The 24,770-nt window shown below is 35.5% G+C and overlaps 1 protein-coding gene across 2 annotated transcripts in view; it reads right to left on the bottom strand.

The window, feature by feature from the left end:
• The window catches only part of TBCK (TBC1 domain containing kinase), an 81,301-nt gene that overhangs the window by 18,164 nt on the left and 38,367 nt on the right, over window positions 1-24,770 (bottom strand). For both annotated transcript variants that reach the window (XM_026050868.1, XM_026050869.1), the window contains exons 18-23: window positions 24,428-24,478; window positions 23,419-23,502; window positions 20,078-20,163; window positions 14,521-14,557; window positions 12,778-12,939; window positions 4,891-5,066 (exon numbers count right to left, since the gene is read on the bottom strand). In XM_026050868.1, coding sequence (XP_025906653.1) covers window positions 4,891-5,066; window positions 12,778-12,939; window positions 14,521-14,557; window positions 20,078-20,163; window positions 23,419-23,502; window positions 24,428-24,478 — 596 coding nt within the window. The remainder of the gene's footprint in view (window positions 1-4,890; window positions 5,067-12,777; window positions 12,940-14,520; window positions 14,558-20,077; window positions 20,164-23,418; window positions 23,503-24,427; window positions 24,479-24,770) is intronic.

The raw sequence follows: 24,770 nt of genomic DNA, 5'->3' as shown, positions 1-24,770 counted from the left end.
ATCAAAAACAAGGGAATCAAAGTAAAGCCATGGAAATTGCAACTGCCTTGTACTCACCATTTGGGTTGCTGTCTGCCTGACTTAAAAATATTGAAAACCTTTGGAGAGATAACCAACACCCAGGGAAAGTTTTGATGCTTCCARTAAACCCAAAAACCATCTGCCAGAGACAAATATGAAATGCTTAAACAGWGATCTGTCTATCCACCAGCTTAAGCTTCTAAAATCATAAAAAAGCAGAGACCTCTAAATAAACTAGAAACTTTAAATTGCATCTTAACAAGGATTCAGACATATCTTTGCACAACGAGAACTGCATATACAGTTGAAAATGGACTTTCTACTGAATAGCAAAACAAGTAAAGAAGAAAGCAAGAATAGATCTCCTACACAAAGTGTGAAAACCTGAAACAGAGCACAACAGATCACTACTGTCACAAACCTGTCTTATGTACTTAGYGGATATTGGCAGCAATGCAACTTTGCCATATTTAGTCAATAGYGAATAGGTCTGAACGCACATCTGAAAGCAGCGCATCACTCGATTGTATGCATACCCAAGTTCTCATCAGGAAACTCTGCTCCTACCATCTTTGATAAAGCGTAAGTGTTTCCCATCTTTCTACTGCTTAATTTAGCTATTAAGTCACAGATTCCCTTTTTTTCCTCCATCCAAAAGGAAAAGCTGAACCAGATCAGTGCATTTACATCTGTCTGAGAATGCCAGCCAAGAGCTGATATTTTCTCTAGTTTTATACCTTCATGACCAAGAACTCCTTACCTTGAAAAGAGATTAAGCAGCAGGAGAAAAAAAAAGAAAAATCAAGACCCTTATCATTCTCCCATCTGTATGTCTAGCATAGCAGAAAAGTCTTAAATGACAGCTGATAGCAATCTTTCCGACTCCCAGACATTTAATAAAATCTGTACAACATTTGGGGGTTTTCTAGGGCATAGAAATAAAACCCCAAGCATCAGAGGGTTAAAAACAAAAACAAAAGCACACACAGCATGCTGTCCAAGAACAAATTACAGTAACAAATTTAAGAAAATCGGAATCAAAATTCAAAAGTGAATTTAAAGTGCTTTTCTCACCACTGTTCTCACTCAAAATCTCAGATGAAAACAAAACATGCAAATCCACTTAAGATATGGATCCATTCTTTTTGAAACTATTTCCTCCTTGACATTTTATCTGATTAGAAATAGGCTTACTGGCYGAGAGAGTAAAAGATTAAGCGACACACAAGTCCAGGAAGGAGGGAGGAAGAACACCCAAGCCTATTAATGAAGTTGCAAATAGATGCCTCCAAAACAAAAAGTAGAAAATACTAGAGTTAAAATACTTCTGCTTTTACCAGCTGCTAGTTTAGGAGAAAAAGTGTTCACCTGAGGCAAATATTTCACATTATTACTATTAAAAGCACTGCAATGTTCAGTTATTTCTGAAGCCACACAAATATTTCAGAAGCCAATTAAAAGCATATAAGAGAAAACAAGTTTACAAGAAAATATGAAAGTAGGAGACAGTGTTTAGAATATACTGAACACTTAWGTTTCAAAAAGTCATAAACTACATTTAGAGGCAAACCCACCACTTGGTTTTCAAATACTTTTTTTTCCTACTCGCCCCATCCTCAAATACAGACATGGACAATCAATGTAAAACTGCAGAYATAAGCACAGCGCAGACCACTTGTTCCACATAGTAACCATTAGACAAGAGGAGAGAAGGACATAGCTTTTTAAGAACTAGACAGATCAGCAAGGACACAACAGGCTTTTCCAAAGCCCTATACAGACCGCACTCTGATTCCACTGCTTTCAAGCAGAAAAAAATTTCCCATAACAGCAAACCGCATTAGGGGACAGAACTGAAGAAATAAGAATAAAATATAGCTCTAGGAATAAGGTCATAAAAATAAAAAAAATCTCATCTCCCTAAAGAAAACAAAACAAAAACCAACACCTCCAAAACCCTCCACACYTTTTTATCAAGAATAACAAGAATTTTTCTTGGCAAATTTGTTCAAATCAGAATAATCTTCTAAAGACAAATACCCAGAGACATGAAACAGGCTATATAGACATATAAACAGTTACTGGCTCAAGTTACAAGTTTTTACCATCTGAACTATGTCCCCAACAGAACCATAACACACTTGGTTCATATTTACATGTGTCCATCTGACAGAAGACAGTAATGACAGTAAAGAGCTACAATTTTCAAGCTTCATTCATCAATTGCCTTCTCTGCTATTCAGGTGAGACRTGGTTAATTTTCTTTTTGAAAGAAAAAACTGAATATATTCTTTTATTTAGGTATAAATTACAATACATTCTACAACATGAACTAAAAAATTACAATATTACACAAGTTCAACTCTCTAAAGCTTCAGAATAAACACAAGCAGCAGTTAYGCTGCAAATGATTCAAAATGTTTGACTATCACGGAGATAGCCTAACAAGTAAAGAGAAGTAAAGAGAAGCAATAGAAGATACAGCATTTATTTTTATTTTCTATAACATTCCAAAATCATTAGCTTGATTTCTTGGAAATAATGAAATGGATGAGCCTAGTTACCAGAAAGAAAGACTCGGTACAATTCCCAGGAAACAGAGGAACACCAAAAGAAGTTTTGCTTGAGCAAAAATGATGCAATTTTCCCCCCTCTACTACAAGAAGAAATCTTGTTTTATTTTCTACTTCAGTACATGACCGCTGCTCTCTCACCCTTCTCATTCCTTCGTACTTGTGAGCCTCGTCATTTTGCTCGGACACAGAAAGGCACAAGGACATGCTCAGGACTGAGAAAGCTTGTTTATGTACTGTCTTGTATCACAACATTAAGACAAGCTAGCACAAATGCAAAAACATTTTTATCATTAGRATTAAGCCCAGGCATGTGACCAGGCTGCACAAAGGGACTGTATAATCTCCATCCTTGAAATTTCTCATGATCCAATTGGACAATGCCCAGGGCAACCTTGTTTAAATGCAGCATTGGGTCTGTTTTTTTTTTTTTCACAAGAACTCTTAACTAGAGGACCCACTAAGGTCTTTCAAATTTTTRTATAAACTTGCTGCCCTTTGTTCCTTCAAAAAGCCCTCTTGGTACCTTCAGAACAAGATCTCGCTTATTGTATGGGCTGAAATGCACAAGGCTGTAACAAATAGGGCAGATACACTTATTTTTCCCCTACCACATGAATCAACAGTCATGAATCAATTCTCATATTAATAGAGAGCAAAAGGAAAACCAAAGTGCTTCATTTCCTTAAAAGACCATATTGATTTATAGCACTGAGAGSAAGGAAAGGACTGACTTCAAATGACCATCATCCTTAACTTCAGATGATCTATCTCACAAGAGGAACAAACATCAGGTTTTATTGAAAAAATAAAGGAACCTTGTTTTGCTGAACTGAATAGCTTCTTAATGAAGATATACTCTTATCTACTGTTTTTTCTTGAGAAAGATAAATACAGAAATAATACAGACATTATCTGCCACAATAATTGAGTCATAGCTTTAACTTGACATGTGAAAATAGAAAAAGCAGCCAGAGTTGCCCACTGCCTTCACTGCTTCCCAGTTACCCAGTTTTCACTGGGAAATTATTCTTTCTGTGAATAAAGCCTGTTTGTGGTTTTACACATTAGCCCTGAACAACAGCCTGCTGCGGTAACAAACAGTAACACAGAACCTAAAAAGCAGGAGATGGGAGAGGCAGATACCTGTCACAAGAAATAATTTTATTGGCATATACTTCAAAGAAGCCATAGTTCAAAACAGTAAATTAACAAAGTGGTCACTCCAACATCAAAAACTAAAAGATAAAGAGCAATAGATATGCAGTAGAGAATATCATGGCTGAACAGAAAGTATGTAAAAAAGAAAAAAAGAAAAGCTGGAAAAAGGGAGTACATTTCAYAGCAGTTAATCCTATTCACTGCACTTTTCATGAAAATAATATTGCAGAGCCTCTAACACTGCCCACTAATTGATAAATTTAAATAATAAGAAGGCTAGGATAGCAGAAGCATGCATTGTGAAAAATCTTACTCTTATGTATCAACATATCAACAAAGTTGAAACATCAGTACAAAGTTAGGTGGGCTATAGAGTGATAACTTGAATCTAGCTTGCAAATAAACAACGAGTTCAAAGCAGACTCCAGTGGCTGCACCGCCCAGATGACTAGCAGATACCTAGAGCTTTTCGACGCAACAATGAACATTTGTGAAATTGTTTTTATTAAAACAAAACAAAAATCCAGAACACTTGAACACATCCTGACAACATTAATGTTAACAAGAAACCTAAAATCACCTGTATTGAGTTGGACTACCCCACCTGAACAGTAATAGCAGTTCTGCACAGAAGCTGTTTGAGAAAGAAAAGTTAGTTTACCAGTTACAAATTTTATATTAGCTCTTTATTGTAGAAAAACAAACAAAAAACCTAATTATTTCACTTCAAATTGTCAGGTAGGATGAATAATCACATTAACTAATATTTTAAACTGAGCAACAACCTAACTACGTAGTAAACAAAATAATCGATTTACCTTGTACCTCCTCCTTTGGTCTCTTTAGAAGCAGACATAGCCCAAATGTATTTTAAACCTCAAAAAATGATCTCATATGAAAGTTATCCAAATATAATTATTTATCATGACTGCTTTCACATCAAGATTTTTATAAGCTCCTCAGAGTTATTGAAAAAAGACAAACACAAAAACTCCCAAATATGTTCATAACAAATGAAAGTAAGGTTAACAAATATATTTGAAAATGGAGGAGGGGAGTGTAATTTTCCAAGGGCCAACCATATATCTGGTACCACCTGTACCAAGGCCAAAAACAGGCAGTTGAGGGCACTTACCAGGTCACTTTTAGGTGCTTCCTGATAATCTGCTGACAGGCAGGACAGGGAACTTCTCGCGCCGTTGCTTTCACCGCCCTGTCGTGGAGGCTGCGCGTACTGGCGGTACGTAGCRCTCTTTGGGGTCCAGCGAAATAGGTTGATCGACTCACGGACACAACGCTCAATGTCAATCTCTGACCAAGGATTTAAAGAACAAACAAGAAATGCAAGTATGAATAAACCAGGCCATTTAACTGAGCTGCAATATTGCTAAACATACATACGTATATCCATCTATACCTCTCCTGCTCTGTCCTAAAAGCGCTCCATTTTCATGAATATTATTCTGTTCATAAAACGCTTGGGAATTTTTACAAGCAACTAACACAGGCTATTTTTTTGTAGAAACAAACAGTTTCAGAGAAGTCTTAAAGAACTACAAAACAAAGCAATTGTGGAAACAAAGATCAAACCCTAGTTGGAGGAAATTATCTTCATTAAATGCTTTGCATATCATACTGGGGACTCAAACATAAGTACATGCAGTAGGAGATTGAAAGCACGTGTTTCATGCTCCGCAAGGACTTTTGGACCAAGCGTCCAGTTTGTCAGCTATATTGCTGCTACAAGTCAAACTGAAAGCTTCCAGCAAAAGAAAGTTTTTGAACTGTTTGGCCTGTTGCTTTGACAAAGCTAACTGCTCCTTTGCTGGAGAACAGGAAATCTCAACATTATTGTGCCTAATGACACATACAACAGATTTGTTTTAGAACAGTTTACTGGCAAAATAAAATAAAAGTGAAAACACCTCACAGGAGAACATTCTGGCTGAAGGAGTAACATACTTTATGTGACCAAATGTAACAGAAATTGGGCAGATAGCAAACACTTGTCAAGGGGGAAGTATCCCAAAATAAACTGGAATAGGAAAAAAATAAGCGGTACTAACAGAAATATCATTTCTGTACTGATATAAAACCCACACATATCCATCTTACAGCAGGATGCAACAAAAAAGCATCTACCTTTTACCACTACAAGAAATTTGTCCATTCTGCTTCTGCTGTCTGCAATCTCAGTCTCAAAACACATGTTTTGCTATCGACCAGGGGCTAACTCCAGATATCCCAGTCATTACCAGGGTGAGGAGAGAAAAGAAGCTGAAATCAAAACCTCAGGAAGAAAATTCTAGTTGGATGAGATAAACTACTTGGTTTAAAATCTTAACATGCCATCCATTAGTCTCCCAATCAGAAAGTTGTCTTCAATAGGATAAAACCTTAAGTACATATTTTAATCTCATTAAAACCAGCATGCTTATATGTGTTCTTAGGTCAGAAGTTTAAAACTARGAACTAGGAGAAGGAATAGGAAACATACAGTTCAACAGAAAGTTAGTAAAAGACAAAAGCAGAATTAAATTGAGTTACATATTGAGAGAGACTATCAAAATGTATCTGCTAAAACCAAGCTGCATAATACAAAAATCCACTCAGAACTGGAAAATGCAGCAGTATTTTTTGCTAAAGGTAACCACCCAGTTCTCACACTTCAGGATGCAAATGAAACTGCTAATTTAGTCATCTGTTATTCTGCAATTCCCTGATATGTTTCTCTCTTCTCCTAAGAACCATTTCTAGAGGCCAATGGCCATGTCTAAAAATGAAATTCTGTGGAACAAAAGCAAATTTTGAATGGTTTGAGGCCAAAAGCCTAATGATTAAATCATCTGCTACAGTAATACAAAATAAAAACACAACAATTACTTTGCGGTCCCCAACTAATGACAAACATATATGTATGTATTGTATATACATACACACACAATGGCCAACATTTATCTAGACCAAGAAAGAAGGGAATGATCAATATTTATCACCTAACAAGGGATAAATAAAAAGAACTTAATTTCAGGAGACTGGAGTTTAAACAGACATTAAACTATTATTTTATTTGAAATATCCTTTTAGAAAGATCACAGTGAATAAACAACGCATGACAGTCTTTTGCAGTTGGGCTGGCTAAAATGTTTTCCCTGCCATTTGACTACCAAATAAGGGTCTGCTACTTGGATTTTTTTTTTCAGAATCCTCTTTCAAACATACATCAAATTATTCAATCCTTGATTAAATGCCCTTTATTAGCCCAATATTTTGTATGCCTGTAAGTATTAATCCTGCCTCTGTTCTCCCTACTTTTAAGTATATTCTGTGTCTCAAATCAGACAACACTAGAAGCTTAACTATCATTCAGCGCATACTGCTGCTACATCAGAACTGTCAACCAGGACTATGACCAAGCAAATGTAAAGTACCTCCTCAGGCGCCACGGCACGTGTCATATGCAAACAACAGATCATCCTTCTAAGAACCCATCTGAAGCAATCTCAAAGGCTTCAGCATGAACAAAGATATCTAGAAAGGACAGGGAGGGTCTGCTCGTTCATGAAGATCTCCTTGCCTCCCTAGGTTCCTCTCCCATTTTTCTCCAATCTGAAGTGCATACCTATTGTTTTTTATTCATACAAAATATATGCTAGAAAAAGCTACAATGAAAATGTGCTATATAACATGGAATCATTAACTGTGAGGTACAGACAAAAAAATATTAAAAAATACATCCTCATTTCAAGCTCTAGTATATCTTAAAGTAGCCTGTCTTTTTTTAAGGCACCTGAACTTCAAAAAGTCTAAGTTGGTACCCAAATATGCAGCAACTAGAAGTCATTAGTTTCCTAGTTTTATTTTAAAACATTAGTCTTTAAGAGTTTTAGCTTGACAGAGATTGAGTTTTTTACTCAATCAAACATTAGGAGAAATAATTCTAGGCCACAAGGTGCTTACATCATTACTCAGCATCAAGACCTGTCCCCATCCACTCAACAGGTATTGAAAAAGTCAGAATGGAAAATGATACCAAGACCGCAGTTTCACCATGGCTCCACCCCAATATTAAACCTACTAAACATTCTGTTCCTTTTCTAACCTAAACTTCTAGGGTATTACTCACTTTTCTCTTCCATGTTGATTTACCACTCCACACCAAGAAGCCCCCTCCATCAATAGTCTCTGAAAAGGATGCTTCACCTAACATGGTTGCTTTTCAAGCTATGTATATTCAGTATGCACCATCACATATCAGATATATATTCATTGTTTACTATCACAGGAGATAGAGCAGAGAAGCTGCACTTGAAGTAGAAGTTATATCAAAACATCAGTTTWAAAGCCCCACACCTGTGAAAAACCCACAGAATTATTTTTACAGCTTAAGTAGAAGCACAATGGCGTTCACAGCTAGTTAAGTGATTCCTGAAGCAAAACGTAATGAATAGCTCTTATTCAATGACATCACACAAACCAAGCCTTTGTGTGCCATTAATTCCAGAGGTCTTYGCTTGGGTAAGAGGACACAAATAAATACAGCCAGAATAAACTGCTTCTGCATTTTGGAAGTAGTCTTGAAGTGTCTGGTTTGATCCCTCCATCACAAGTAATTTATCACTACCCTGCCAGTTGGCCTCAGCTTTCCCTGCACAGCCACATAACCAGGCAAGGAGACCTTTGTACTAGAAATGCAGGCAAGCAGAACAGGTCAGTCAGTTTGATCTTGTGAGTGCTGCTGCAAGGAGAAAGACATTAAATGCCATAGACCTTTTCTTTTTAGATGTCATACAAAAACATATACTGAACTCAAATAAAGGGACAAATCCAATAAGGAAAATGCCACTTCTATCCATCACCTCTATACCTATTAYTGCTGAAAGGTTACTCTAAGTGAGGTCAATAAAATTATTCTTTTGATATCATTTTCATTTTACATATTTACACAATTATCAYGATATTTTATTGTTTTATAGACAGTCTTTTGTTTTTACATACATCAGCACTCCTTTCAATGCATCTCAAGAAAAATAAAATCAAAATCYATATAAATATCACTTGTTAGTTTTAAATTTCTTCATCTAGTAATAAAAATAGATTGCCCTATTTCTCCCCTAACTTTCCACATGAATATGAGAGCTTTCAAGACAACAAGTCCTGTCAAATCAAGGAGATAACACATCTTTTAATGTAACATAGCAGGTGTATATGAAGTGTGCTGAATTATACTAAAAGAATAAGAAGCAGAAGCAAGAGAAGATCACATCCTCAGAGAGATTATATGTTGTATTGCTGTGACAAGGTACTGTAATTTCAATACTGCATTGACAGGCTATTTGGTTTGGGAGTACATCATTCAGCAATCCCTCCAGTATCTTGGAATAAACAATTCTGTTGACTGTACATGATACTCAATACTGCTTACTATGACTTGCTGATCCTGCAGTTTGCAGCATAGGTGGCAATTACCCTGCTGCTGGAAAGGAATTCAAACAATTCAAACCTTTCTTGCTTTTGAAAGCCCACAAGCAGTAGTTAGTGCATCAAAAGGGCAATGGTCTAAAGCCCTTGTTTGATGAAGGCACATCACTTCGATTTGCACTAAAAACCACCGCAAAAACTGCTYGACTCAGTTTTGTCACGGGGATTTATGAAGAATTCTTTCCAGTTATAATATCATGTCCTGCATGAATAAAAGTGACCAGATGACCAGGAAAGAGGCAGAATGATAGATGACTGTACTAAGAGAAAAAGTTTACTATAAATCAGCCAAAGTAACTCTAACATGCTATGTTCCACTGAAAAAGACGACCAGAAAAGATTATATAAAGACTGTAATACGTCTTGGTATACTATGGCTCATGGCTAAGCTTTGACATGAAAGCGCATTTTAAAGAGTAATATGAAGGAGGGCAAGGCAGTGCAGTCACACATATTATTTCTCTTTCCTCATAATTATGGGTATAGACATTGGAATACAGAAGAACTTTGTTAAAAATAACAGCTCAAATTTTTACCTTAGAGATAATGTTAGCTAGGGCTACAGCTAACTTGCAAGTGAAAGATGAAAAGTGAGTGCTTTGCTATTGATAGGTGATTAAGGTCAAAGGAATTCTGAAAGGAAAACAAGGCTTTGATGACAACACTATTAACAAACAACCCACAAATCAGGACCACTGTTTTTTTTAGCCATCACAGAAGATAAGGGCAAGCATTTGTATGGGTGCTACATATCCATACAAGACTGCTTACATTTTCTGATATAAACACTATAATGTCACAATCTCCATTAGATCAAACTATTTCCAGAATAAGACAGCATTGCCAAGAGTCAGTTCACAACACAGCAAACCCAAAACCTAACACGGCAGCCTGCCACAGAACTGCTCTCAGTGCAATGGCACAGATAGGTATTGTAATTGTTTTTTATGACTAATTAATCAATAATGACACTATATTCCTTTTTCTGTCATTAACTTCATTAAACAACAATTAGAACTGTATTACGTGCAACAACCTTAAAGCAGTATTTTCAGTAATGAAGATGCATATTTTTAGAACTAAGGCAGGAACAAGAAATGTGTTAAAAAAAGTGTATTCCACAAAGTTGCCAGGTTGCAGTAAAGAAGCTTTAYCAGACAGGACAGTAGGTCACTTTTGCTGGTAGCCAGAGATAAGCTATTCTGGTGCACAGAAAGCTTAAAAACCATAAGAGTTTCAGGTTGTTGAGCAGCAATTGATTTTAGATTGAAATTATTGCAGATCTTTTCAACAACCAAATCTCTTCCTCAGGGTGACTCAGATTTGCGTGAAGGTTGTCTGTAAATTAGTTTCCATAAATTCTCAGGCATGGTGCACAACTTATTTTAACAAAGATAGTGAATATCCTGGTTGGAAGATACAAGTGACAAGAAGTCTAATTCCTCAAAAGAAATAAGACTTAGGTTAGAAAGAAAAAGCACAAGGCCATGTTAAATTAGACACTCAATGCTACTGACTACTTAAAATGTTACAGGGCCAGCTAAGTCTTAAGTCACACTAGCACTTTTACTTTCATTCTTTCCTCCCTTAGCAGTCAGTTTACAATATGCTTTGGATTCCTTTCACAATATTCAACTGTGATAACTCTTAGAATGCAAAAATGCTGCAGAGAACAATATGAAAAAATCCTTTTCATAAATCAACATTATTCTACTGAAATTTTATCTATTGGAGTATCAGCAAACTTGGCATAAACCAGGATCAGCAGAAAAATACACACATTATAATACTACAGATTTTATCCATTACTTGTATATAAAATATCCATTTTATACAKTACCCATATGTATTAACATATATAAAAACCTTAATCTTATAATACATGATCTCAGTACCAAGTGCTTTAACTGTCAGTGAATCAGTTAGTCCAAGATAAATTGGAATATATAATTTAGAACCACTCAAGAAAAAAATGCATCAGAAATGACCTTAGGCAAGAAACTAAATAAAATATTAATAAACCTATATTTAGACAAGATATATAGGTAAGAGATGAGGAGCAGGAGGGGAGAGGGAAAGGATCCTTTAACTCAGCACTCACCTTTCAGGTCATCTCAACATATGCAGTTACATTTATTAAGGGTATTTGAAATAACTAAGCTTATAGGCCATTTTTGAAGAAAGTCTTATAAGAAACAGCCTAATTTAAATTCCTTATAAACTGCAAAATAGAGTAGCAATCGCATAACCAACTCAGCAAGAAGACAGCAGAATTCTGGAACTACCTTGAAAATTCAGGGGCATAAACTGAAACAGAAACTCTGACAGTATTTAGAGAAACTGGTTTCACCTGTGAGAATCTACAGAACCCCCCAAAATAGTTAAGGAACTGTGACCTGAGAGGCTTCTTGCAGCCATACCCCATTAGCCTTTTAAACCTTGCAGCTGTGGAGACTGCTGTACTTAGCAAAAGAGCATTGAAGCTTAAATGTTCTTACCAACTTGATTCTGTCACTTACTTCCTCAGGGAGGGAAAAAAAGGCTTCTGCTCAAGTTATTTATCATTTGGATTGCACACATGGTCACGTAATAAAGCCCACTCAACGCACACAAAAGTTAAAGGTTCTCCTACAAAAAAGCTACACTGTTAAAACAGTGTCACCTCTTTATATTAACCTCTCCAGGCCTAGACTACAGTAGTAAACTTCTAGATTGGAGAGATAGAAGTATTACAAGCAAAAGAATATATTTTAGGTGAAACACTTCAAATTCACATGGCATTATATAAATATTGGTGAGAAACAGATACATCTTTCAGCTTACAGGACTTAGTTCARACACCTCTCACTAGAAGCTTGCTCAGAAATAAAACTCAAACTCCACAGTTAGATGGACTTGAAAAAGTGAGGAGACATTTGTTTGAATGGCTCTGTCAGCAGTCCCTCTGAACAGAGGGACAGAACTTGTGAACCATCATTATGGAGCCTCCACTCTGATGGTTCTTCTGAAAGCTTTACATTTAAAATACAAATTGCCTTAACACAGAGCAATTTTAATGGCTTCTATACTGTTTTCCACAATTCTTTTGTATTAATTACTTGCACAAGAAACATTGCTTCCACAAAAAAACATTGACTTTGAAAGAAAAATGACTCGAATCAGTAAGTGGAAAAGCAGTGTTCAGAACAACAGCACTAATTTCTCCTTAGTAAGAAACCCCAGTCAGCTACACTGTTTCCATATGTCTAGAAAGAGTTCAGCACTCACAAGTGTTTCAAAACACCCTAAATTTTGGAAGGAGGTACTGATGAAGAGCTAACCCAGTTCTTGTTGATGACAACAAAAAAACCCACCTAATTACAACTTCCAGCTGTTAGCTATGGCCCAAGTATTCTGACATAGAGCCTACCTAAATCTTACCGAATACTAAAAACATTCCAAAACACATGTAAGATTTGAAATATGTATGCACATGGAAGCACGTGATGTCATCAGCAAGGCATTAAGGAAAGGGAGGGAGAAGATTTAGATTTTTCCATACCTGGTAAGTCCGAAAAAAGGAGAATACATTCGTTGAATCCATTAGCCAGAAGTCGATCCCTCAGTTGTTGAAGTATGGCCACTCCAATACAGAAAGGGAAGGAGGAATTTCCAAGCAGCAGCGTATCCCACAGGTGAAAAATTTTGTGCAAAGGGAAGACATCTGTGTGATGAAAAGACAGGCAAGATGAAAGTTAAGATTTACTTGCTTGATAAAAAGCATTATAACTATAACTACAAGCATTTAAATTATTATATAAAAACATAAAGAATAAGTAAATTTGTACACTTTTTTCCTCCCTTTCCTGTTTCATGATTATTGTTCTCTTATTTGGGAGCAAAAAGGGTTACATTTGTTTTGATTTATTCTCATATGTAAATTTACAATTATGCAAATCATCAATATCTCCTTTTATTATTACATACTTAGAAACATTCAGGTTTTCAAAATCTTAAACAATCTTCCCTCACTAGGATTTTTTTTTTGTGCAGTATAAATATGAGGAAAGAGATATGCATCWTGTTTTCAGTATTATGAAGGCATTGACGAGTGAATCAGTAACCTCAACTACCTAAAATTAGACAGGAAAATTGACAGAATAGAGTAATAAAATAAAAAAATCAGAATAAAGGAAAAACGCAGGGAGGGCAAAAAACAGACAATTGCTATATATCTACATGTAAAGCTGAAGGTAGCTCTCCTAAAATAAGGTATCCTTTGACTAAATAGTTCCAACATTTTAATTCATCAGCAAGGAAATAATTCTCAGCTTCGCAGAGGTGATGCTTCTTGTTAAGTTTGACAAGAATGGATAGCTAAAAGAATTGGTCAAAAACTTGGAGAACTGCTGTCAAGAATCATCCTTAACTCTTTGATATTTCAAAGTCTTTCAAAAACTCTTTGAAATAATCCTTAGCAATTTTCACTCCCTCCTCCACTTTTTTTTTTAAATTCAAGTCTGCCAATGTTGACATGAAAAAAAGTATTAGTGATATCTTTAAGGAAAAAGTATTTTTTCCTTAAATAACAAAATAGTATTTTTGATTGCCTTCTAGGCTTACTTTAACTTTCCAGAGAGGGGAGAAAGTTCTGAGGCTCCTTTCGTTTGCAATACACRGGTAGAAATACCACAGTGCAGTAGTACTTGTGTAGTAACAGTATTTAAGGTATAAATAAAATGAGGACTGTAGGGAAAATATAATACAAGATATCTCTTAGATAAAGGTTTCCATTTCACATTCCTTCAATAACACATTCATAACCTTGTCCATCTCAAATTTAATCTTGTTTTTCTTCAAAAAATACGGTATTCATAATTGTCAAATTGGAACAGGAAGTGCAGCAACAGGCATGGCTGCAACTCAAATAGCAGCGCACACATTCCTGCAAATAACAATTGACAGTCACGTCACAATCAGAAGACTAACTGAAAGAAATTAAAAAAGTTACACAAAACATAGTGAGGTTGCATAACATTCGTTTCAAGCAAAACCAACTTTCCCTCCCCTCCAAGGAAGAAGGTAAGGGGGAGAAAGATGATTTGTTGAGATAAGCATCAAGTTGAGGTATGTACCAATATGCTTCAAAATCTCTTCAAGTGCCTGTTAATGCTTGCTACAATGCTARCCTATTAGCTACTAAAAACTGAAGCTTTTATCTTTAATTGAAGGATACATTCCACAGGAAAAATAGAAGAAAAATTAAATACAACAAAATTAAATCAGAAAAAGAAAGCATACTCACGTGTAAACATTGTAAGAAACCAAGGAATAGCATAAAGCTGTTAAGAAAGAAAAACATACTATTTACTAACAGCCACACCAAATTCCTGTTTAAGTCATTTTTCTACCACAAAAAAAAACCAAAAAAAAAACAAAAAAAACCCAAAAAAAACCAAAAAAAAAAAAACAACAAAAAAACCAGCTTGTCATGTACCCCTCCAAAACAGAAAATAATTTCAATGGCAGAGCTACTGTCATACAACTTTTAGCTCCCCCAAAACAGACTGTTCTTCCCCTGCTCCTCGATTCTCATCTCTTTCAAATTACTAACTTTATGATGCTGAATTAAAAAGGAAAAAATCAGTATCTTTGCGGGGGGAGTCTTTGTAAAGGCTTGAAGCGCTCAAACCCCTGCTCTATGAGGTGGTCAGGTTTCTGACCTTAAATATGGGTACTGCTAACTCAGAATTAGTGAGGAATGCTTCAGTAACCATAAAAAAGTGGATTCAATATGTTTCTTAGATCTGAAAAAACAACTGATTTCTAGGTTACAGCACAAATACCACTTTCCAATAGAAAAATGAAGTTATATTTTATGTGCATATTGATTGAAATGCATACTTCTCAGTGAAAAACAGGAAGGAACAGTTTCATTCTCAACACTTCCTTGAACATATACTGCTAGTTACGAACACACACAACATTTAAATATCACATTAAAACAACACTATCTGAAGGATTTGATGCAGTTTCAGCACTTACACTACGACAAGTCAGTCTAAACCCCTGCTACTATCATGCTGTGGAGAAAAAACCCCACTCTGCAAGACTTTCATTTGGGGCACCAACATGAGTAGAACCAACATGCATTGAATAGTTAAGTGTCTACGATACCTTAAAAGCTTATTCAATTTTCAAGAAAGTATTTGTTATGTTGAAGGCAACAGGATCCATCTTTGTGATATGCCAAACAGCACAGAAAGTCCCTGTGAGCCAGGAATGAGAGCCAGACTACCACGGTTAAGTGTTACTGAAATTGATCACTGTTTCTGTTGTCCTTTTCTCAAGACCTACAGTAAGATAGAAAGCCTATAACACAGTTTAGCTCAGAAAAAGTGCAAGTTAAGCTCCTGTTACGCTTTCTCTCCAAGTAAGAGAATGAGAAACAGAAAACAATCAATGCTATGTTAATAAACCACCTCTTATTCCATAAACTCCACTGGTCATGGCACTGACAAAATGACGCACAAACTTGCTGAAAGACTGTTTAGCACCACACTAAGTTTTATTCCTGTTTCTTCATTTGAGTATCTGACAGTATTCAATTCTCACTGTCAATAAAACTGATAAAGTTGAGATGATCAGTCTAAGTTCAGCATTTCCAGTATTGAAGAGGTTTTATAAAGACTGGCCTCCAACTCATTTTAAGGGTTAAAAACACAACCAATCCATACCTATCATAGTTTCAACCTGACTATATCTTTGAAATGCCTTCGACAGGCAGATGTCTCCTGAAACCTAACATCCCTTGTGCCTTGGAACATTCCCAATGGTGACTGTGACCAGGTAAAGCCTGTTTATCGGCTTACTCACATCAAACATGTTGCTTTCCATGCACTTGGAAAACAAGATCTCTTAGCAGCCTGAGGCTCTTGTTCCTACACATACATTTTGTGGAAGTCATTTTTGAAATGACAATTCTTGGAACTGGAATTTTTCAATTAGTTACTTCATGATTTTTCATTTGATAAAATCATCTTAGCAACATAGATTAATACCTTCTCCTAATTTTACAGACACCTGTATCTCGTGTGTATAGACACATAAGAACATATAAGTCAAAATACAAAATATTGAAGAGATTATTAAAAGTAACTACAATGCAAAKCAATGCTTTGCTGCACACTAGCTTCACCAAGCTTCTAACAGTTACAACAAAATAGGTCAAATTGTAATTATGCAGCAGGTATCAGACAAGTTTTAACCACAAAGAAACATTTCAACTAATTTTCCTAAATACATTGTAAGACAATCTAAAGAGGTCATAATTACTACTTACAAGCAATTTAGTCATAACAAGCAAAGAAAAGCTTTCACACTGGCTTTATTATTTCACCATATAGGTCAAACTGAAAAATAGAGATAAAAGGAACTGCACATATCTGCCTTGAAGTCCTCAAACAGCCTCACAAATTCATTTAAATCACTGCATTTTAAATATATTATTAGTAAATACTGCCCCCTAGCAATCACCACTTTGAACAGCATTTCCTATGTTTTCTTTTTAATAAAAAGCTGCTGTTAATTTTTTTTTTTAATTTTTTACTACTGGACTGCTAAACACAAGAGGCTTGGGTCTTTTACACATACCTAACTCTCTGCACTTAGACAACACACTTAATGCTTAACCAAAGTAACATCTGTGCTCTTGAAAGCTGTTGGGAATACATCACATTAAAATAAGAAACTATAAAACCAACAACTTTACCTTTGTGGACAGCTTGAGAGCTTTGCCGTAAGTACTGCTTTGCTTTACTAGTAAAACATGAACTGTTTTGTGTTGCTAAGCAATAATGTAGCCACTTGTAAGTTACGAACATGGTAGGCCCCTAATATCTATATTAAATCAATCTGCACAGAACTACAGACTGCTTAGTTAAAATTGAAATCACTTGCCATTAGACTTTGTTTTGTCATCAACCCTTCCAACCTCCCTAGCTGACATCTCTTCTCCTGCACAATATTCTGCTCTCAGTAACCTTCTCATTGTACTCTTACAAATATATACATGCATGCATGATTAAATTCAAGCATATAAGGTATCCAGACAATCAACTGCATATTCAAATGTTACAGAAAAGTGCAAAAGTGTTTTGATGACTAAGCATGCAATAAGGATGCTGACAGAATTCARTTCTTAACATTAAAGTCTCCCTAACTATATGGACTCACACTATCAAAATTTGAAGAACGACCTTTTTCTTACAAAGTCAAAATACTAGCAAGAAAATTCTCTTCCAGATTTGCTAGTATTTGTGTAATAGGACTTGTGGGAACCAGGTCAARGAGAGAGAAGAGACTTCAGTCAAGGCTACTGTAAATCCCAGTGAGAGTCCTGCAGAGGCTCTCAGACTCCCTGCATACAAGCAAAACCAATATAAGGTGTCTACCTAGGATAGCAGCTTCAGCAAGATGATACTGAGTAACTGCAGCCAGACTTAGCCATCTCTGTTCATGGCYTGCTGACAACTGTGTCTAGCTTCCATAATTTGCAGCTGAAAGCTGTTCAAAATAATTTACGGCTATAGTTACCTTTTAATAACATGGCTCACTTCCTTGTTTTTCTTCAGTGCAAAATGGTCTACTGTTCATATCAGAATTACTCAGTAACATACAGAGCAGATATTATAAAATATTGCACAGGGTGGGGATGGGTGGGATAAACTTGGGGAGGGTTAGCAAAGAACAACCGCAAGATCCATGGTATCCCCCTATTTACATGTAAATCACATAGCCACAGCAACAGACTTAATCCCAGCATCACATCAGCTAACAACATTTCACAACTACTCAAGCTTCAGCAGTGTTCAGTATTCTGAGAGCAACATGACCTGAAGCAAATGGGAAGGRTGCCAGGAAACACAATCTTTCCTGCAGCGGGAGCCTGCGTTTCAATGATGAAAGATTAATCAGGGTTTTCTTTGATAGGATTAGTACTCAAGCACAAAACTCTGGTTCAGATCTCATTACTAAGTGCATATCCTTCACCTTGATGGATCCTGTGCTGTCTTGTTACAGGTACAAAAAGCCCCTCTCTCACTAATTTATAAGGTGAAACAACACTTTTTATTTAATGAGATGAYTTAAAGAGGAGAAGCTCTATTTGGAGGTGTTAAGTTTTAGAATCAGTATTTGTATATAACAGTTGTTATATATTTTATATATATAAAACACACAATCCTGTTTTGCAATTATTTACTACATTACCTATTCATCTTTTAATTTAGGCTGTAACACTTGAAACAGGCCTCAGATTTGACTGTGTGCTATCCAATGGTTGGTACAACACAAGAAATAAAATGCAGAGATGCAACTTTTAATTATTTCACCTGAAATAATTTCACCAGAATAAATACACAGAGGAATTGCTTTAGACATCCACAGACTACAAAAATAACCAATGGATGCATTTAGACAGTAATGCTGCAAACTCGATTCTTTCAGGAACTTAARTGTTGCTGTTACCTGTGCCCTTTATGTAGAAATATTTAGGTATCCTATAGATAACACAGATAAGTTTTCTCTTCTCACCTTCAACTCATCTTTACCCCTTCCCAAATCCTCCCTATTTCAGATATGGGTCAGTGATAACTGCTGCATACTAAAACCACCTTGGTTTATAATACAGTGCATTAGTTCTCTTCTGCTTAATTTAAGGYCACAGTACCTTTTAAATTTGGATGATTCATATACAAGTTATTACAGTAAAAATACCTTTATAAGAGAAAGTATATGCTAGCTTTGCAAACAGTGATAAGGAATATCTGACAGGTCCAGAGACCAGCAAATTCACCTAGGATGTGTATGACAAGTGAATTTCATAGGCTTGGCCTTGTTGCTTCATTTTAAAGCATTTTTTTTTGAATAAGGAAAACACATATTTGATAAAAGATACTTCACATTAACAACAATATATATGAATTTTCTAGATATACAAAATATATATTTCTACATCATCTCAACACTCATTTCCTTCTTCCCTTTTAACCATTCAGTCATCACATTAAATGTCATCACATAGACCATATCAGTTAACCACGTTCTTTCTGCAGCTTTCGCTACATGCACTTTTCATTTTCAGTAACATTATCCATAAACCCGGATAATGCTAATGCATATGGACAAGCATATTTATTGAGCATTATCTTGACTTGCTTTAAATAAGGGCTCATTGAACAAGGCAGAAGTTTCACTACCTTCACAGACAACTAACATGAGGCCCTACAATACAATGAAGGCTTTTTTTCTCCCCAACAGTAGCTCTCTAGCAGCATTTTCATCTGCACGTTCTCTGTTTTCAGTTTCTCATCTTACAGACTTCTTATGGTTTATACACCAACCCACTGTCTCTGATAGACTATAAAATATTGCCAAGTATTCTGCAAGAACCAATGATCTACAGATTCATCTTTACTTCCATGTGTTTTTTTTTTTGCAAATGAATGCTTCTTTGTGTTAACCACCTTAGCATTTAGTTTACAGAAAGATTTAGATTATTATTGGTCACTCATCTTACATGAATTATTCCAAACTTCAAAAAYAAAAATCATAATTTACAGACTGATCTTAAAGGATAAAAATCTGACTGGTAGAACCTCTATTGTATTTACAATGTCAATGGAATGGGAAGGACTGAAACATAGAAAACAACCTCACCATTTTATCAGCCTATCGATCAAGGCCTTCATATGAACATAATTCACTTATTATAAAGTGGCACTGAAACAGTTTTGAAAGGCAATTCACTTTATTTTTTTTCAACTTCCTCTAAACAGTATTTATATCAACTCAACACTTACATCTGGAATAAAGCCAATTTCATTAAGATGGTTACTCAGCTCTGGATCATGGAATGCAATCATCTGAGAAAACACAGTCAGGTATTCTGAAATGACAAACAAGTTCACATTCAGTCTCAAAAATAAAAGTCATCTTACCTTGCTAAATCACAACAGAACTATATAAAAGGAAGAGCACTAAATTGTGAAGAAAAATAAGCACAAGATAAAACATTAAGTGAATATTACCCCTGTATTCCTTATTATATTCAAAATTGGCTTACTTGGTTCATGTACCAATTGTAGTACATATTTGACATACAATGTTCAATATAGGTCAGTACAAATGAGCCCCATGATATTAACTGAAGGAACTTTGAACATTATTTCAGGATTTTAGTAGCAAACTGTTTTGATGAAAAATAGAACTTATCCTTCTCTAATTGTATTGTGTCATTTCCATGACTTCTTTTAAGCTGTCATTCTTTTGAACAGAGAAGGAAGGATACTTACTGTAAAAGATCTAACTCATGACATATTCAGAATAGCACATCATGCTGAAAGGCACAATATAGTGAAGTGGCCAGAATGTTACTTGCTTTTAACCGCAAGGTGACAGGAAAACAGTTTGAGAGACCTCTTCTCCCTTYCCCCCCAATTTGGTCCACCTTGTCTTATGCTTTGCGAGGATAGAGATGCAGAGGCAAGTTAGTAACTAGCAGTAATTTCCTTTATCCATACTTTGAGGTGACAGCAACAGTTCTACTACAAATTCTACTGGAAGAAAAAGGATGTCTCTTGGAAGTTTACATCTAATTATTATTATTGTGATTTAAGCTCAGMAAACAAAATCTCAACACACTAAACCCCTGTAATATCACTGCTTCGGGCATCAGACACCATACAAATGCCAGTCCCTCCTCCCTGGTGTTGCATCTCTGTTGAGTTACAGATGCTCTAGCAGCACCCAGCTGAGAAGTTAAGTGGATAAATAGGAGCATGCTGAGTTTTATGTCAGCAAGGCCAGACCATTTCAAGAACTAGCTTTTGCATTCTTGCACCATGCTATGTCATTTCCAAGCCAAAGATATTCTCATTTGCATGCACACAAATAAGATATAAGTTCACTTATCTCTGTTAAGTTGAAACTACATTGCAGACCTTCAATTCAATTAAAAAAAAACTTGGGTCTGTCTGCTTAATCAGCACACTAGGCCAGTTAAGGTGCATCTTGCATCGTCATTTCTTTGCATTCCATAAAACATTCAGTAATGACAGTTAAGGCATAGAAAAAGCAGTAATCCTACACAAACAGCTGGATGCACTCATGAAAAGAATTTCACAATTAGCTTCCCCAAAGCTTGTTTGTTTTAACTTTTTATATTCGAGTCCAGAGTGGTTCTGTACAGATACATTACAGGTTGCTAAATACCATCTTTATTTGACTAGTTAGGTTGATGAAATATAATTATTGTGTGGGATTATATGCATAATTAAAGGTCTACTGAAGATCCACACTCCTYCAATAAAACACACCGCCTAGGTCCAGTCAATTGCTGGTGGCTGAGATTTCATTAYGTGAATGTTGCACTGGCATAACGTGGTATTGCATATCTAAACACTTTTAACTGCTTTTGCCTCTTATTTCCTATATCTGATAAGCTTACAATAAAGAACTACCTTCATTGCTTAAGACAGGCTCAGAAATCAAGTATGTCTATTCCTGCTGTTTGGAAGATTCCCCCCAATCACTCTCCTATAGAGGAAAAGCTAAAATTASTGTATGCAATCAGAAATTACATACTTAACTCTTTCAATCCAATAAAGCAGAGGATTACATTGAAATTCTTTAAAATCATATTTTTATGTCAAATACAAAGACACCAAMAAATAAGACACCAGATAGACTAAATCAGTACACTAGACACTAAAATATCCAGTCTTTGAGTCCTTGATAACTGATGTTGCACAACTGCTCAGAAGCCTCTGGACATCACACAGCTACAYTGAGCTATATTCCTGACTTTTGTAAAGGCTTGGGAAAAAGAGCAGGGAACTTAYCAAGTTTATTATTTAATGTAAGACTACACTCCATGGAGAAAAGTCTTTATCAGCTTATAAATGTTAAGTGCTAAAGTCTAAAGCAGATTGTTCCAGAGGAACATTTGATACAATACAATTGTTCTTTTTGTCTTTAGGTCATCACTGCTTTTTGTTTTCCTCCCAGCAAGCACTTTCACTCTACAAAAGCATGACAAATTCTCTCAAATTGCTTTTCACACTTTTTTTTTGAACATATTCAGTTCATAATGTCTTACCTATTGCTTTTCTTAASTAAACTCTAACCACTACATTCTCTCATCATGGTAGTTCTCTCCACATCTTCAACATATAACTGCTTTTATGTTTGTTTGTTTTTTGTTCATCAGACCTTCATTTCCTCTATTTTTAAGGATAAGTATGTAAAGGACTGTTTAAGCTAAAAAGTTTCATCAGTTTATGCTGCATACAAAAGGATTTCTCCAAAAGAAATTCAAAGACAGGAAACCACGCCAAAAAACAGTTATTCAATAAACACTCATAATTGCTTGCAATAAAAAAAAATTGCATAATTTGTTTTAAAATAACTGAATGAAAAAGGCTGTTATAAAGAAACGCTGATAATTTTTAACAAGTCTTTAAAAACAAATTATCTTGTCACCATGCAGAGGGCCAAAGTGGCTTTCTAGTTTGACAAACTCTTCTTTGGTTTCCATGAAATTTACAGTTGTTTTAAAAATAGGACACCTACCTCCAGATTTTTTTTTCATTCCTCTAAGTTACCTATATAGTTACTGAAGAACAAACTRCAGCCAGTCTTCCTAAAGGTTCACCAGTCTATCTTGCATTGAACYACATTATCTTCTGGGCAATGAGTGTGTAAGGAGTCCCTTCAAGTCTAACTTGCTCAGCTTTCAGAACTTGCATTTTCTGAGGATTTTCAAGTTCTCTTAAGACAGCTCTCTAGCAAGATGACTTAATTCTCACCATACAAACAGAAAGTCTTTGGAATATAATACTGGAAAGGCTATTTTCTCACTTGATATCTTGGCTTAATTAACTGACTTTTACCTTGGATATTTCACAAAACATGGTATTTTTTTCCACGCATTTGAATTTTTCCTCTGCCTAGATTATCACCTGCTTAATTTTCTTCTTGTTTTTCTACCGCAACTGTTGTGTTTGGAAGAAAAAAGACATTTGAAAGAGACATATATTTCTACACTGTGATTCTAACTGTGCTCTAATTCTGTAACCACTTGAGGAAGTACATTTATAAAACCAGAATTAACTCTTTTATGAAGAAATAAAAACAGACTTACCTTGAATAACATGAGAATTGTCCTTCAGAAAGAAGTTATATAAATACTTGGGGATGAAAGCAGACATGCAAGCGTATGCCAGAGCTGAAAAAATTAGAAAAAGGGATAACACTACAGTGGTAGAAACACATGCATACCTAAGTGTTCATAATTAGGCAGAGAACAAGCAAAAATATTTAAACCCATTTATACATTAGAATGATTATAAAAGCATAAAAGGGTGCATTTCTCAAGGGACTTTAAAAGCTCCTCAAGTCTCCTCCTGTCACTGAACATCACAAAGTTGATTGGATGTGATATGTTCCCAGCTTATTCCTATACTTCTCAGCAACSAAGTAGTTATGATGAAAAGCCATAGTAACATCTGCATTAAACCCACAATGAATAAAAGTTTTAGAAGAGGCAGTTCTGGACAACTACTTCGTTGTATTCTGCTACATTTTTACCTATAGAGCTAACACCTGGCTTATGTCCATATCACTCATCTGAGATGTTGCTTCAGGTCAGATACTTGGAAAAAAAATCAGAGGACCCAACCATTTCTCAAGAAACCATGCTTTAAGGAAATAAAGGCCACATATTCAAACCTGGGCTGATAAGCATTTAAGAGCTCAAAACCCATGTCACATTTTCTGAATTATATTAGTTTGACAAATCAACACACAGTCTAGTATTCACATGCAGACAGGTATTCACATTAAAATATTTGACCTACAGCTTCACTGAAAGCATAAATATTAGAGAAACATTTCTTGCCTTTGTATACTCAAGACTATTTGTACCTCATATTGTGTAATYGATGAGAGAAAGTTTTGGCTGAAGCTCTGCTGAAAGAATACTGCAGTCACCTCTCAATAATAGATCGTTTATTTTAACCRGTAGCAATAAAAAGAGGTTAAAACCTCCTTTGTAAATAAAGGAAAAAATCCCCTAAGCAAGGACACATGCATCTACACACAACTAGATATAGAYGACAGACTGCCTCCTCTCACCAGAAAAGGGTACTCACCTTCATGGTTAAAATTTAAGTAGAGAAATGGTGCACAGAGAGAGTCAAGACCTAAAGAGAGAAGCATTATGGAGAAATTGAATCAAGATCTTGCTTTCTGTAAAGCATAAGATCAATTAGTTAATCATATAAACTTATATAAGCTTATACACTTGATAATGATATCTGCAACCTCACATTTTGCTTATTATACCATGAACAAGTGCGAAAAACACATGAAAACAAACAAAGAAAGACTTCAAGTTTTAAGTCTACACTACTAAATTGATTATTCTGCAACAGTTATCAAGAAGTGCTATTTATASTCTCAGAAACTTGGCCAGTCACTTTGGCATTTTTACCT

Source organism: Nothoprocta perdicaria, unplaced genomic scaffold (genome assembly GCF_003342845.1).
Source record: "Nothoprocta perdicaria isolate Ctin4 unplaced genomic scaffold, notPer1 scaffold_71, whole genome shotgun sequence".
Classification (NCBI taxonomy): domain Eukaryota; kingdom Metazoa; phylum Chordata; class Aves; order Tinamiformes; family Tinamidae; genus Nothoprocta; species Nothoprocta perdicaria.
The sequence above is the reverse complement of the archived record's forward strand: the minus strand, read 5'-3'. Positions and strand labels throughout refer to the sequence as shown.